We start from the raw sequence: 16,951 nt of genomic DNA on the forward strand, positions 1-16,951 counted from the left end.
GAACATCCTTTTCTATTTTTCCAGACCTAAATGTGACAGATCAGCGGTAACCTGATGTAAATGGACACAAGTCTGTCGATGCGGACACAAACTGAATGGGCACAGATGTCAAAACACTGATATCTCTCCCATTCAGATCCAGTTATGATTGGTGGGGTGCTGTAAAGCTTCCTGGTGGTAAAGCTAAGGCAAATTCAGACTACGGTCCGAATATGTCTGAGCTCATCCCAGCTACAGTAATTAGTTGTTGTCAAAGTTCTAAAATAAGATATCTCTGCTGCTTTATAATAGTGTAAAAAGTTTAAAATAATAATGATTATTAAATGTTCACCTTTTGGAACATGTTACATGTTTCAGCTCCTGCCACCATTCCTCCAGATTTCATGACAATGTGGGGTCAGGGGCAGAGCCAGTGGTGGTGTTGTGGGTGGGGCCAAGGGAGGCCCCGTCAGGCAGGCTGTATGGGGCTCCATGATTTCTAACAGTGGCCCAGCCTACAATAGGACACTTTGGGTTTCTGCATAAGGGACAAGCCCAGAAGGGGGTCTTTCAATAAGATTGGCCAGTGTTTAATAAGAATGTTTTCCATTTTTCTGTGGCAATCATGAAATTGTGGCGTGAACCTTATAAGTTGGGGTTCATCTGATGTGGTGGACTTAGGCAAAGGTTTAATTGTGTACTGTTGGTAGGCATCTTCCACAAGGATTGATGGATATCCTTTATCCAAGAATTGATCGGTAAGGAGTCGGCCTTGGGTCTGGTAGTCCTCACCTAAGGTACAATTGTGGTGAATCCTATGAAACGGACTCCGGGGGATATTGGTTATCCACTTGGGATGGTGACAGCTTTGATAATGCATAAATTAATTTCCTGCAGTAGGTTTTGTATAAATAGTGGCCTCTATGCGTGAGTCACTGTGGTTCAGTTCCAGGTCCAAAAAAGCCAGTCTGTCAGGATCGACCACATGGGTGAAAGATACTCCCAGATTGTTATTGTTGTAATGTGATACAAACTGTGTCAAGCTGTCTATGGTGCCATCCCATATGATCAATATAGCACCCATAAAAAATTATGTTGGTTGAGAAGGGATTATTTTGTGAAATTTACTACAATTACCAATACCCCATAGTGAGGTAAAAATATATATATATTGATTTTTTAATTACATTTTTGGCCTTTTTTTTAGCTCAGTATGTGCTCTGCTTTGCATCAGCTGTGAACCTTTGTAAGCCCAACTATTTATAATCTACTATTTTTCCGAAATTCCTTCATCCCATTGCCTTTGGTCCTCTGACCATTGTAGTTCTACGGCCGTGGACGTCATGCCCAGGAGAGTGTATTTAATGATGCTCTCCTCCAGAGAACAACAGGTCAGTAGAAGGAGCTGTGAGCTCTGTGTGCGTAGCCTTTCATTACACAGAGACAGTCTTGACCCCTTGCTCCCACCACCTGCTGGTGACATAATTTCTACTTCTGGGTTAAAGCTGGTCAGCATAGATCTGACTGCTTCCTGGTTTTCCTGAATTCAGCACAACATCACACCAGAACCTTTCCCAGCTATCCGGATTGTGAAAGGAGCCTGTGAGACACAGTACGACTCCCACTTATATCTTGTAAGTGTTTTTAAACTTGTACAATAAATTATACTGTTTTAATACTACACTTAGAGAAGCGCCCCCCCCTTGTTTCTTTTGTACCTTTAACTCCACTGTGGAGTAGGGATGAGCTGAACACCCCCCCCCCCCCCACCCGGTTCGGTTCTCAGCAGAACATGCGAACAGGCAAAAAATTTGTTCGAACACGCAAACACCGTTAAACGCTTCCCAACTGCCTCACTCAGATATACTGGCAGAAGGGCACATAAACGTACCTGTACGTTGCCCTTTATCTCCCCACAAATCGCTATCACTCAATTCTGCGAGTGATTCTAATTTATTATTGCTGTTTTCTAGCTGGTCTAAAACCTCTTTTGATGTAAAGGGACAGTTTTGGTTGCTATGGACAATCTCCAGTTTCCAGGCAGAAAGAACAGTTTTTATAATATAAAACTACACGCAGGGCACTGGACAAACCACTAGGGACAAAGAGGATGTGAAATAATTACATACAGTAATGTAATCTGTAAGATTACATTATATTGTATGTATAGTGTGTGTGTTTTACTTTTTGAATTTGGCGCCGTTCTCCGTCCCCGTGCGCTCGCAGGGAACGGAGCCCAGCGATGTGATACAGCGAGTGGAGGATGAGTCACTTGCAGTGCGAGGAGAAAACGCTGGATCCAGGGGACAAGGTAAGTAAGCTCATCCTGGATCCAGCGATGCGATCCCTGGCTCAGGTTTACCTCTAATGGTACTGAATTTTCACCCCGAGCCAGACTCCGGAATACCGCCAGGGGAGTTAAGAGGCGGCTTGCGGGCACGCGCCCGCGGGAGCCCTGAGACCATAATCGCTAATGTAAACAAGCATCTTCCCGTTCTGCCTAATGACAATGTTACTGATCAGCACTCCCTGTAATCGGGAGAGCTGATCAGTGACGTGTCACACACAGCCCCACCCCACAGTTAGAATCCCTCCCTAATGCACACTTAACCCCTACAGTGCCATCTAGTGGTTAACCCCTTCACTTCCAGTGACATGTTTACAGTAAATGATGCAATTTTTTTGCATTGATCGCTGTATTAATGCCAATGGTCCCAAAAATGTGTCAAAATTGTCCAATGTGTCCGCCATAATGTCGCAGTCATGATAAAAAGCTGATAAATATCCCCAATATTTTTTTCAAAAAAGCAATTTTTTCTCAGTTTAGGCCGATATGTATTTTTCAAAATATTTTTGGTAATAAAAATTGCAATAAGCATATATTTATTGGTTTACGCAAAAGTTATAGCTTCTACAAAATAAGAGAAAGGATATATGGCATTTTAAAAAATTTTTTTTACTAGTAATGGCAGCGATCTGCAATTTTTATAGAGACTGCAACATTATGGCGGACACAGGAGACACTTTTGACACATTTTTAGGTCGATTGGCAATTATAAAGCGATCAGTGCTATAAAAATGCACTGATTACTGTATAAATGTCACTGGCAGGAAAGGGGTTAACACTAGGGGGCAATCAAGGTGTTAACTCCCTAGTGTGTGTTGTAACTGTAGGGGGAGGGGACTGGCTATAGGAGATGACAGATCATAGTTCCTAGCTATTAGAAACTCACGATCTGCATCTCTTCTCACAGAACAGGGATTTGTGTGTTTACACACAAACGTCCCTGTTCTGCCACTCGTGCCCGCAATCTCACGTGGCCTGGTGGTTATCGCGTCACAAGCATCGGGACACCCCCGCAGTGCAGTGGGGGCATGCCTCTGGCGGCACACACGCACTTGCTATTCCACTTAAAGGAGCCGACGTACAGCTATGATGGTTCACAGGATCGTGCTGACCTGCTGCTCTATAATGGCGGTGGTTGGTCGGCAAGTGGTTAAACATATTAAAACAAAATTCTATTTTCTCACCAATGCATTGGACCCAAGAATGCCCCCTTGTATCCCCACCTGAACTGTAAAACGTGTCTTATCTATGGAGGTCACGTCCCTGATGTCTGAAGGACATTGAAAGATGCAGAGAAATCTGGTGTATCACAGAGAAGGACATACAAGCCCCCAGACGTAGAGTTCTATCTGAAAAGGGATATATTGTAAGCTCAAGCTAGAAAATCAATAAAAAATAACCAAGGGAGAATAAACATATTCTAACCTCAGAATACAGATTTCCGAACTAGTCAGTCGGTGGTGGATGATATCTTAGCAAATGGCGCTCCCAGATGGTTAACAAATTTGATGGCAGACTTTCCCAGAAAGAACTTCCAAGCAGTCACATCCTAATCAATGACCAACAAACGGAAGAAGAAAACATTCAGACCAATTTGTCCGCGGGCTGGTTGGTAAGTAAGCTTGGAATTTTTCCTTGGGCCTGTTTATATCTATTTGCCCTCTAATGCTGCTTACTGTTATGGCCAGTCAAAGGTAGAGGCAGTGGACCCCTTTTTAAAATAATGGAAACATCACTCTGCTGGCACCAGCCAAATGAGTGCACACACGCTCCCTAGACTGTAAGCAAGCAGTGAATTGTTTCAACGACAGCAGAATCAGAAAAGTCTATGCATCCCTAAATGGCATTGCTATACCCTATAGAAATGATTTCCATAATTTTAGATGATAGGTGCTCAAGCACCCCCAAGCCACCCAGTATATGGTATAAGTAAACTCGACAAGACCAGTCTGAGAAACAACATGTATTTTTAATGTTTAGTTACACTAACCTCGCACATTTTCATATAAGTTCATGACTCAAAATTCATTATCACTTTCATGTGTAAATGTTCAAGTGAATGTTAGGATGATGTATGAATTGCTGCTCCTCGTTGGCCTGATTGCAGTCATTAGGGTGGTGCAAAATTTTCAGGTATTTCATCACAATTATGATAAAAAGACTGTCAGATGATCAGAGCTGTAGATGGACATAAGCTTCTCTGATGTTTTCATAATAACCACACAGAACATTATTAAGTCTTTTTAAACTGCAACAGTCTACAAACAAAAAGTGCACAATCACAGAAAAATTGTTTTGTATGTGCAACTCCCATGGTGGCCTATAAAAGAAGACACATACATATGAACCTTTGTCTTCAGCGCAAGATACATTGCAACAACCCAGTATACCTGAACTAACCACAACCATCCACCTTGACCACCATGAGCCACAACCAGCACAAGCAGGGTATGCCTACACCTTTAAAGGCAGGTGTTCATGTAAGGAGCCACTCTCCCAAACTCTCAGTTTATCATGGAATTGGCCAATTTTCACATCATGGAGAATATCATAAAGTCCACCACACAACCCATAATACCCATGGGGGGGCAAGTAAACCAATAATCTTTACAAAACACTCTTCCATCACTCATGGATGTGGCTACGGAAGTGTACATAGTGCTCATAATAATGACAACCACTTTAATAGCATTGGGAGCCATGGTGGTTGGAAGAATGATGTTTTTTTCAATGTCAATGAGAAGGAAACCATGCAGCTCCTTAATGACCGACTAGCAACCTACCTAGAGAAGGTCCGCTCCCTTGAACAAGAAAATGCCCAAATGGAGAAGAAAATCTGTGAATGGTATGACAAAAATTCCCATATATCAATACCAGACTTCCAACACTACTACAAGACTATTGAAGAACTTCAAAGCAGGGTGAGTCAATGAGAAAAAAATATAGTATACTTAAAATACATTCGGAGATAGGAAGTCTATCTGTGTTTAGGTTAAATTGTGTTTTTTTATGCCAACAGAAAAGGGAGAGAAAGGAAGGCATTATTTGGCTTACCAATATAATGCCATTACAAAATATTGTAAAGATAAATTGTAGCTTGTTCATCAATAGCATCAGACATTTCACCTTGATACGGCAAATTAATGTGTCTTACTTTTATTGCCTACAAAATATTCCATACTTTTTTTTTTTGTTTTTTTTGTTTCATATCTGAATAATTGAATAGATCTCCACAGCATCAATGGACAATGCCAGGGTAGTCCTACAGATAGATAATGCAAGATTGGCTACTGATGACTTCAAGAACAAGTAAGTCAGCAGGTCTTTTTGATATACACAGTATATTTTTAGTTTGGTAATTTTAGAACTTTTAATTGGTAATAATGGACATTTTTTACAATGAGGACAGAGACAAAAATATTTTTAGTAAAATGGGGGAAAAGTAGAATTTGTGCAAAATTTTTTTTTTCATCTCTGTCCCAGTAACAATTTCTCCCTTTGGTCCACGGTGTTAGGAAAAATCTTTCCAATTGGGTCAGAGTCTGAAAAAAACCCTTCTTTTAATCATCCTCCTTATCCACAAATGGAGAATGTGTTTCTTTTTCCATTAATTTATTTTGTTGTAGACAGCTTTCAATAGCTGGTACAGAAACAAGAGCATTCATGCATCAGTACTGTATTTTGAACCATCTGTTTTGCCTTATAACCACAGTGAATTGTTTAGATTCCGGATCAGATTAGTAGCTCAGTAGTTCTTACAGACAAGCTGAAGCCCATCAATGTAAATTGTTTGAGGATAACTGGTCTGGATTTGGAGAACCCTAAGTAAAGAAAAAACAGTGTGGGCCCCTCCCCCCCCCCCCAAATCTATACCAGACCCTTATCCTAGAGAAGGGTTCTGGTGTAGATTTCTAAGCAGGAAACCACACAAAAAAATTTGGGTTCCCTGAAAATCCATACCAGACCCTTAGCCAGGCATGAAACCCAGCTGGTCAGGAAGAGGAGGAGCAGTGAACGTTAACCCCCTCAATCATACTAGGCCATATACCCACAACATGGGTAGGATACTCCTCATAGTACCTCTTGTTTTTCATTCACAAAGAAAGGTCAAACGTAAATAAATACTTTTCACGCTGTGAAAAAGTCCTTTATAAAAAAAAATGTGTTGTAAATTCATCATCAGTCATGTCATCCAGCAAAGAAGAGCCATTGTTAATTATGATGAATGATGCCCTGTTGACCTGTGCATGACAATCCTGCTTCTGCCCAATTCTTGCTGCAAGTGACAGGTCCCTTTCAGTCTTCTGAATGTAAACAAGCCAGAGGGTGATGCTGCATGAAGTCAAAGGTCAAATTTGGTCACTGATGTCACCTGTCACCCCTCAGCTGTCTTGTTTATTATGGGAGGTGGGTCAGGAAAATGGTGTCATTTAGTGCCTGCAGTAATACCGCTACTAAATGAATAAAAGATGCCCATGAACACATGGGACATTTGTTATGGGAAGATATTGTACAGGATGGTTGATAAACATAGTGCCCCACAATGATGTTTTGAAAATAGATCTAATTATAAGATGTAATGTAATTGAATCATTCTGCATATTAAATATTATATGTGTTTAATTTTTATTCACTTCTAATTATTTAATCCTATCTCTAAGATATGAGCTGGAAGGCAGGCTAAGAAATTTTGTGGAGACTGACTTGAAAGGATTGCGTAAAGTAATAGAAGGGCTTAATATAGACCGAACTGACCTCGAGGTTCAATTGGAGTGCCTGCAAGATGAATTGTTGCAAATGAAAAAGCATCATGAAGAGGTAATTTCAACTTCATACAGTTACAAATAAAAATAAAATATAAAAGTGCTGCATATTAAAGGTGTTGTAAACCCTTGTTAAAAAAAAAACAAAAAAAAAAAACATATCATACTTACCTCCACTGTGCAGTTAGTTTTTCACAGAGTGGCCCTGATCATCATCTTCTGTATTGATAGACACAAAGTTCAAGGCCATTCTCCAGATCAACCAGTTCAGACTTTGTCACTTTTGGCTGGAGGGTGGTTTGCAGACCATTCCTGAGTAACATGCTCCCCCCCCCCCCCCCCCTCACTGGACCATTGGCAAATACGTTATAAGATATATGTAATTAGGTAAAGTTTCCAGGGCCTGAACACACATAAAAAGAACAGTTATCTTTCAAAGTAGAACTGTCTAATGGAAAACAAAAATTGGTGACCTCTCCTTCTGAGAATGTTTTGAGTCACTGATCTGGAGTAAGTATGCAGAGAAGGGCTTTTTACTTTTTTTGACTTCCTTAAACAACTAGTGCTGGTTCAGTGACCCAGAAAGTAATGAAGTTGATCTACATAGCAGCCAGGGCAATAACATTTTCAAAATAGGGTCAGTAATGGCACTCTCCTATATTAACAGGTTTAATCTATTGTTCCTGATGCTTGCTGTTTGTTATTATGAATATACATTCTTACATTTTGCTTTAACCTTAAAGGATGTGACCTGTCTGCGAAATCAGCTGGGTGCCAGGATCAGTGTTCATGTAGATGCTGCACCATCCGTTGACCTCACCAGGGTCCTATCTGAAGTCAGAGAGCAATATGAAAATCTGATGGAGAGGAACCTGAGGGAAGTTGAGAGCATTTTTATTGCCAGGGTAAATCCTTTTATTCGGTAAACTTTGTGACAGTTAATTAAGCTTTATTCATTACTATATAACTTAATTTATCTTTTATACTTTTAGAGTGAGGAACTGAACAGGGAGGTGGCTTCTGGATCAGAACAGTTGCAGTCAGTTCAGACCGAACTTATTGACTTGAAGCGTTGTTTGCAAACCCTTGAGATTGAGCTTCAAAGTCAGCTGAGCATGGTATGTGATGTAATGTGTAACTTAGCATACTTGTGTAGTTAAAACAAAGCAAAGTTCTCTTTGCAAATCAGTGTAAAGTATTTATGGTGGGGATTGCCAGTGTTTTGTGGAGTTCCAACCAACCACTGCAGTTAGAAAATTTTTTCCCATACAGTACCAGTTAAATGGTAAAATCTCAATTGTGTGCTCATAGTCCCTAGTATATGTGTTGCTCTGTGAAAAATCAGCTTTGGGTTAGAGCAGGGGTCTCAAACTGGTGGCCCTCCAGCTGTTGAAAAACTACAAGTCCCATGAAGCATTGTAAGGCTGACAGTTACAAGCATGACTCCCACAGGCAGAGGCATGATGGGACTTGTAGTTTCGCAAAACAGCTGGAGGGCCACCAGTTTGAGACCCTTGGGTTAGAGACTAACACTGTGCTGTTGGATAAATGAGATGGGTGTATCTAATAGGCTTTAAATATAATGGAGCCTTTGCATCTTCCACATCTTCTGCAGCAATCTTTACCAATAATCAATGTGCCTTTTTTATTTAATTATAATTATAATGGTTTTGAGTCCTGATGTGAGATACAGTTCCTCCCAAGATTGACACTAGAGATAAAGACCTCGAACAACATCAGTGCCTCTTTATTCCTCCATCCACTTTTAGAGGTTGAATGCAAGCCTAGTACCTCCTGTTTCAGTGATTTGCAGAGTAAATGTTATCCTAGTGTCCTTTGACTACATGATTGCCATTAGTGATGGAGTTAAAATAGCTTTATCAAGATGAGAAGGGCTCTAGATCAAATGCAGATAACTAGCATGAGTGTTTCCCTGGCACTAGTTTGATTTGTCCTGATTTTAAGTCTATTCCCTACACATGTTACCATTGAATACTTGTGTTTATTTTCTCTAGAAATCGGCTCTTGAGTGTACCTTGGCAGAGACAGAAGCAACTTTTGGCTCCCAACTTTATCACCTCCAAAACCTGATTGACAATGTGGAAGATCAACTCTCACAGATTCGATCAGAACTAGAGAGACAAATTTACGAGTACAAGATTCTCATGGATCAAACAACCCATCTGGAGATGGAGATCACCACATATAAGCGACTTTTGGAAGCACAAGATATTCAGTAGGTGAAAGGGGGATAGTCTGTGTAGGCCAATGAGAAGGAAAGGGCATTAGTTGAGGTGAGAGATGTTAAAGCAGTTAATTAGTAGTTTAGAGGTATCATTGGTAAGAAGGGACATATTTTGGAAATTTTATAGAAGAGAAAGTTATAAGCTCAGTCTTGTAAAGGTTGCTCTTTAGAAAGTGAAGTGACATCTGTACTGCAGTGTGAATTAGTAAATGATTGATGCATGAGAAGTTTATAGTGGTGAGCTGAGTAGAGAGATAAATCTGGGTGTCATCAGCATAGCGATGGTATTGGAGGCTGTGCACAGTTACCAACAGACCGAGTAAGGATGCCTATATAAAGAATAGAAGGGATCAGAGAACAGAGCCTAGGGGGACCCTATGGGAAGAAGGAGAGGAGATGAGGGAATTGAGTAGCATCTATATCCCATTGAAATAGAAAATATGTGATTTTTGCAAGTGCCATTGCACAAAAAAACAATGTTTTTGTTTCAGTAGGTGCCAGGAAATGAGTTTGAGTTCACTGAATTAGATGCATCACAGGATCATCAACAGAGCATTTATTCTGCTTTTTGTTTATTTTATTTTATTTATATTGTGAAAATTGCAACTAGAAGATTCATAATCCTTCTTTGGTGGCAGCGCCTAGAGGCGATTCAGTTCGCATTGTGCGCTATACAAGTATTTCATTCATTCATTCATTCAGTGTCGAGGCACATTGTTTACTATTCTTTTTACCATTCGTGTAAACTTGTTTCTATTTTCTCTTTTCTGGAGCTTGAATCTAGCTGTTTTACTCTGCTCCTTATGACTAAATAATGATGGTTTAACCACACCCATTAAGCCATGCCTACTTTTCATCACATTTTACTGCAAGCAAAGCAACATAACACCCTTGTTGAATTTTCAGTAGAGCAAAAGTTGGTAACCCTAGGGCCAGCTGACAATGGCTGCCATTTCTGCTCCTTGCTGTTGCCTGACCGCTGTATGTTCAGATTTGCAAGTACAGTCCTACCACCTTGAGGCAGCTTTGTATCTTCACTGCTCCTGGTGCCCTCCACTTCCACTTTTGCCCCACTCCAACTAATGACTATCAGAAGGGAGCACATTGGCATCTTCCCTAAAGGAACAAAAGGACCAGATACAGGGATGTTAGACTGTTGAAGTCAGAAAGTCTGGTAGGCAAATTTCAATGTCATAATTCCAAAGAGATAATAGAATAAAGTATTTTAGAAACCAGTGCATGGGATGATATTTTAAGTAGGCTTTCAAGAAATTGAAGAATTCCAGCCAGTTCTGCTTTCCCAGAAATGAGCATGTTGAATATGCATTAATCCAGCACTAAACTGTAATTCATTTCTAAATTATATTCAGGATATACAGTATCCAGAATATATCTAGGATCTGCATGTAAAGCTTTTTAAGTCATGACTCCAATACTATTGCAATGTACAATGTATTGTCATTCTTCATACATGCTAGAGTGTTAATGTATATCCCATATCTCTACAGTGTTCCAGAACATCATCAGCACCATGAGAAGTTCCGTAGAGAAAGTAAGTGTGGAAGTTAAAGACGGCAACAATTATCTGAACCAAGTCCAAGTTTTGCTGTTTTAAGCTTTATAATAAACTCACAATTCAACTTGGGATTGATGCCAAATTTGGGATAGATGACACATGTAAAGTGTTCAACTATATTTGTTTTACAGTAGTGCCTCCTTTAGGAATATATGGACAACAGCTGCAGATGCTGAATGAAACATTTTGGTTTATTGTGGTCCTCGTTACTAAATATAATAGACAATTTAAGTGCAGGTCTAGGCAAGACCTTCTTGCCCATTTTCCCATGCAGGGGGGGTTACCCCTCTGTATGTTTTGTGACTATTGTCTCCAATAAAGTAAGGGGAAATCCACATTTTAGAGTAGTCCCCAGAACAACAGATGAACGGAAATCATCCATTGGGGATGCTTATTTTGAGGAAAACTGAGAGGGGAATGCTCTTTACTATGAGATATTGCATCTCTGGAACAGGAAGTGAAGGTAAATTCCCCCTGTAGTACACAAACAACAAATAATCTGGCAGGGAGTTTAATCCTTCTCTACTTTATCCAACATTTTTTTAAATTAAAATCAATGATAATATTTTCAAATCACGTCCATATTTCTGCTCATCGACCATAGCCTGGGACAGCAGGTGTTCACCTACCTAAACCACTCCCACGTCATGCTGCTGCCTGTTAGCATTACATTCCTGTATATTTTACTTAGTTCTAGAATGCCACTCTGCCTGCCATTGTAAAACATCTCCCCATTTCTCAGCATTATGAAATATGATATGCCCCACCAACCATCACTATTTACCATCACCAACTACCACTTTTTCTGAATAGTTTGGACTGTTACAGAAATTTCAATAAATAATGGATCTACTGGCATGATCGACAGGTGATACCATTATGTTACATTTGCTCATAGTTCCATAGCATTCTATGACATCACTTTGGGTGGCACAGTGGTGTAGTGGTTAGCACTCTCACCTAGCAGTAAAAAATGATCACTGGTTCAAATCCCAACCACGACACTACCTGCCTGGAGTTTGCATGTTCTCCCTGTGCCTGTGTGGGTTTCCTCCCATACTCCAAAGACATGCTGGTAGGCTAATTGGCTTCTGTCCAAAATTGGCCCTAGTATATGAATGTGAGTTGGGGACCTTGGATTGTGGGCTCCTTGAAGGTAGGGACTGATGGCACTCACTCAGGTTGCATTGGTGTCTTTATTCAACCTTACTAACTATGTAACTATCACTATGGGGTGCAAATTTAAGGAATGGGCTACCTCCAGACCTATCTGCCCTCAATTTGTATATTGCTGTATTAATTTCATGAATTAGCTTTAGGGACCGCACTTCACTTAGTGACCTTGATGAGGCAGTTTAGCGTCCATCTATGTTTGTTTTTAATGCAAATTGTTAAAGTGGAACAATACTCACTTCCACTCCAGCTCTGTGGTGTTCTAGAGCTCCATACTGGATGTTGACATCTTTGGACCGTCTTCTTCTGGGTACCAATCTTTGGCCATTGTCTGGGATGAGATGAGGTCAACTCAGATGCACTGGAGTTTATTCATCTCAGCAGATGCTGAATATATAAACTGACCTGTGCCTGTAGACAGGTAGACGAGAAGCTTTAATGCAGATAAGACAGTGGGGTTTATTAACTAAAGTCAAATAAACTGCACACTTTGCAAGTGCAGTCTGCAAGGGAATGTTCTACAAAGCTTAGTAAATGAGGAGAAGCTCTGCTGACTTCCATCATCCAATCACGTGTAAGCAAAAATGCTTTATTTATTTATTTATTTTAATTTGATTGGGTATTTTTTGCAAAGAGAAGCTTCACCCTATTTACTAAGTTCTAGTGCAAATTCCTTTGCAGCGTGCAACAAGTCTGTTTGCCTTTAGTAAATTAAACCCAGTATGTCTTTTCAGCGTTAAAAAATCTGTCTGTTCACAATTCTTCTTTTTTTAATTATAGTTCAACTATAGTTTTTTTGTTTACCTGAATTTTTTTGCAGGGACACACTGGAGGTCTTAAGCCACCATTGTGCTGTACTGGACTTTCTTTTGTCCCTGTGCGCTTATGGATGAACAGCCTACCCTTTTATATGCTCAAAAATCCTCTAATAGATTTGCTTTAGGGACCACACTATGCAAAAATGAGTCAGAGTGGCTTCCACATACACTATATTGTCAAAAGTATTGGGACACCTGCCTTTACACGCACACAAACTTTAATGACATCCCGAGCTTAGTCCGTAGGGTTCAATATTGAGTTGGCCCACCCTTTGCAGCTATAACAGCTTCAACTCTTCTGGGAAAGCTGTCCACAAGGTTTAGGACTGTGTCTATGGGAATATTTGACCATTCTTCCAGAAACGCATTTGTGAGGTCAGGCACTGATGTTGGATGAGAAGGCCTTGCTTGCAGTCCGCTCTAATTCATCCTAAAGGTGTTCTGTCGGGTTGAAGTCAGGACTCTTTGCAGGCCAGCCAAGTTTATCTACCCCAACTCGCTCATCCATGTCTTTATGGACCTTGCTTTGTGCATTGATGCGCAGTCATGTTGGAATAGGAAAGGGCCATCCCCAAACTGTTCCCACAAAGTTGGGAGCATGAAATTGTCCAATATATTCTGGTATGCTGACGCCTTAAGAGTTCCCTTCACTGGAACTAAGGAGCCAAGTCCAACCCCTGAAAAACAACCCCACACCATAATCCCCCCTCCATTAAATTATTTGTACCAGTGCAAAAAGCTTCATAAAGACATGGATGAGTGAGTTGGGGTAGATAAACTTGGCTGGCCTGCACAGAGTCCTGACTTCAACCAGATAGAACACCTTTGGGATGAATTAGAGCGAAAACTGCAAGCCAGGCCTTCTCAAGCACCTCAGTGCCTGACCTCACAAATGTGCTTCTAGAAGAATTGTCAAACATTCCCATAGACACACTCCTAAACCTTGTGGGGAGCCATCCCAGAAGAGTTGACGCTGTTATAGATGCAAAGGATGGGCCAACTCAATACTGAACCCTATGGACTAAGACTGGGATGTTAATAAAGTTCATGTGCGTGTAAAGGCAGGCGCCCCAATACTTTTGGGAATATAGTCTATATTTACATATGTTGTGCAACTAAAAGAAATGATTTAATGCAAATTGTTAAATAGCGTACATTTGTCTTTTTGCTGGCTAGCTGGTAGATGTGTTGGGAATTTTCTGTGTTTTTTATATAACTTTTTTCTAATTCTTACAGTATCTCACAGCAATTCAAAACACCACATCAGCACTCAGGAACCTGACCATGGAGAGCATCAAACCAAGGAACCTATTCACCCACCAACCAAGTGATTCATCATAAAGAACAACACATCATCTATTTTCCTGTCTCCAAGCTGGACCTTCATTTAGACATTTAGGGCTTTTGTTTATTTTTTTTGTGGGCTATCTATTATCACATGGGATGGGTAGGTCTTATTGTTTTGGTGAAACGGTCTAAACAGAACACATCACATAAGCATATAATATCCCAAAGCCTTTTGGTAATCCTTGGCGAAATTGTAAGTCCACCTTAACATGGAGGTAGATTTGGTATGTTTGCATATGAGTCGGAATTTTCTGTGTTTCCTAGAGAGAGCTCTTTCACACAAGATTCTACCTCTGTTGGCAGGATGTTTCACTATATTTTGGCCACACTGTGATAATATCCATGTCTCCTCTCTTTGACTGCATTGGGTATGGACCTGGCAACATCACCGGCTAAACTTTTAGCAATAATAGCAAGAACAAAACACATGAAAGCCAACCAAAAATGAATTGGGTAAATCTATTCTTCATACTGCTACCATATGCAATCTACTGAAATTGCATTTGATGTAATTTTCTATAAGGTAGTTAAGGATTATCTCATAACCTCCAACATTTTCACATGTATAAATGGGACACATTCAGGCTCAACTAACAACCTAAACCACACCAGTCATACACATGCTTGTTTAGGGGGGGCCACTTCTATTTCTCAAGGCCAGGAACTTTTCGAGTTCCAGAAACTGTGCATCTAAATGTTGATAGGTAGAAAAAATGAATACCACCCATACAGTATACTAAGTGAAAGCCCATCGCTGGACTCCATGTGCCCCCCAAATCACTCTCCTCTTGTGGAAAAGGAGTTTATGTGATGACATTAGCCCCGCTATCGGCCCAATACAGTATGACTAAAGGGTGTTGAGTTGATTCCCTTCCCAGGGAGTGGGCCCACCACATCTTGCACTCACAGTCCTTATTCGTCTTGGGTATCATTCAACCCAGAAGACTGGGACCATTTTGTTCCAAACCAGGGGTACTATGAGTAGCAGCTCCAAATTGAGATCAGATACTGGGGAACTATTACAAAAATAAACATTTTTGCCTGGCGTTGGGCTTTACATAAAAGAGATGACTTCTTTGTTTTATATTCTATATAAAAACACTATCTGTGGTGGGTGTAACCAAAGATTAGAAAAGATCTATGAAAATAGATTGGCTTGCTCAATAAGATTTCCTGCAGCTTGTATCAATCAAATACGCAAACATTTCCAATAGTCAGATCAGTATGCTGCTATGGATGACTGGTCAGAAATAAAAATGTAATCTCAATCCAAAATCTAAGTATATCTAACCTAGCACTAACTGAACCTTATATTTCCTAATAAGAGGTTCAATAATCATGACTTTTTCTTTTACAAAAAGCTTTATTTGTTTTTAGAGCCAATGGGATGACAATTACAAAACAATTGTGACTTTTTCACCATAGACTAAAGATGTGTTTTATTGTTTGCAACAAAGAAACTTGATTCATAGCATGCGCTTGGTACGGTATATGTTCTTTATTTTATCTAATGTTCTATGTATGTTTTACTGTGGTGCATCTTTCTACAGATGAAATAATAAAATGGCTCCTTTGCAACTTGCTGTACTGTGTATTTAAAAAAATATTGTATTACTATATAAGGATAATGTAAATATTTGTATTAATTATATCTGAACAAATAGATAGATAGATAGATAGATAGATAGATAGATAGATAGAAAGAAAACTAGATCTGTTTATTTCATTTATTTTCTTTCAATCATTTTTAATAATTAACAAAAAGCATACATCTGCACATCGGTTCCTGTACATTGTTCAAGATATAAAAACTTAGTTAAATGCTAAATGTGAAGAGGGCTTAGCAAATCATTACATAAGATACCTCATGTAGAATTAGGTAAAAATAATTGGAGTCACTATCTGAGTATCTGAGTGCAGTTACATAAATGTTAGCAAAACATAACTTGAAAATAGGTTGGCCAATGTATTAACCTCTACGCGCCCGCCCTATAGCCGAAAGACGGCTACAGAGTGGACGCCATCTGCCGGGAGGCCGTCCCTGGACGTCCTACTGTTTACTTCCGCAATGTGCGCTCCCGGGAGCGCGCATCGGGGAAGTTCTGTGCTGGCCGTGTCCCTCGGACACAGCCAGTCACAGATCGCTGTAAATGGCCAATCACAGCGGCCGTTTACAGCGCGATCGGCCTATCCAATGAGAGATGATCTCATATGTAAACATATGAGATAATCTCTCAGCGCCGCTCTCCCTTTTCACACAGACAGCGTATGAGAAGGGAGAGATGAACAGCTGCAGCGGACGTAAGTGAAAAAAATAAGTGCCATCCTCCCCCAGTGCCATCCTCCCCCAGTGCCATCCTCCCCAGTGCCATCCTCGCCCAGTGCCATCCTCCCCAGTGCCATCCTCCCCAGTGCTACCTGCCCCCAGTGCCACCTGTTAGTGATATCTGTCCCCAGTGCCCCCTGTTAGTGCTATTTGTTCCCAGTGCCACCTGTTGTCAGTGCCATTTGTCCCCAGTGCCATCTGTCATCAGTGCCACGTACCAGTGCCATCTGTCATCAGTACCACGTGTCATCAGTGCCACATAGTCCCATCTGTCATCAGTGCCACATATTAGTGCCATCTGTCATCAGTGCCACGTATCAGTGCCATTTGTCATCAGTGCCACCTGTCAGTGTCACGTGCCATCTGTTGTCAGTGTC

General features: G+C 40.5%; 1 protein-coding gene across 1 annotated transcript; it reads left to right on the plus strand.

Moving 5' to 3' along the window:
• The first annotated feature begins 4,691 nt into the window (after positions 1 to 4,691).
• On the plus strand, positions 4,692 to 15,826 carry LOC143935798 (keratin, type I cytoskeletal 19-like). Its single transcript, XM_077459908.1, has 8 exons — positions 4,692 to 5,247; positions 5,553 to 5,635; positions 6,988 to 7,144; positions 7,833 to 7,994; positions 8,082 to 8,207; positions 9,105 to 9,325; positions 10,843 to 10,886; positions 14,138 to 15,826. Exons 1-8 carry the CDS (start codon positions 4,750 to 4,752, stop codon positions 14,230 to 14,232), a joined length of 1,386 nt encoding a protein of 461 aa, XP_077316034.1. The 5' UTR covers positions 4,692 to 4,749; the 3' UTR covers positions 14,233 to 15,826.
• Positions 15,827 to 16,951: the final 1,125 nt, after the last annotated feature.

The sequence above is a fragment of the Lithobates pipiens genome, unplaced genomic scaffold (genome assembly GCF_037356315.1).
Source record: "Lithobates pipiens isolate NorthernLeopardFrog02 unplaced genomic scaffold, aLitPip1_a1.2 Scaffold_28, whole genome shotgun sequence".
Taxonomy (NCBI): domain Eukaryota; kingdom Metazoa; phylum Chordata; class Amphibia; order Anura; family Ranidae; genus Lithobates; species Lithobates pipiens.

What these genes read in the sequence shown, in the direction of transcription:
- LOC143935798 (XM_077459908.1), top strand. Translation starts at nt 4,750, where the DNA reads ATGAGCCACAACCAGCACAAGCAGGGTATGCCTACACCTTTAAAGGCA. An exon ending in TGAAAAAGCATCATGAAGAG is followed by an intron (nt 7,145 to 7,832) that starts GTAATTTCAACT and finishes TTAACCTTAAAG; the next exon opens with GATGTGACCTGTCTGCGAAA. An exon ending in TTCAAAGTCAGCTGAGCATG is followed by an intron (nt 8,208 to 9,104) that starts GTATGTGATGTA and finishes TATTTTCTCTAG; the next exon opens with AAATCGGCTCTTGAGTGTAC.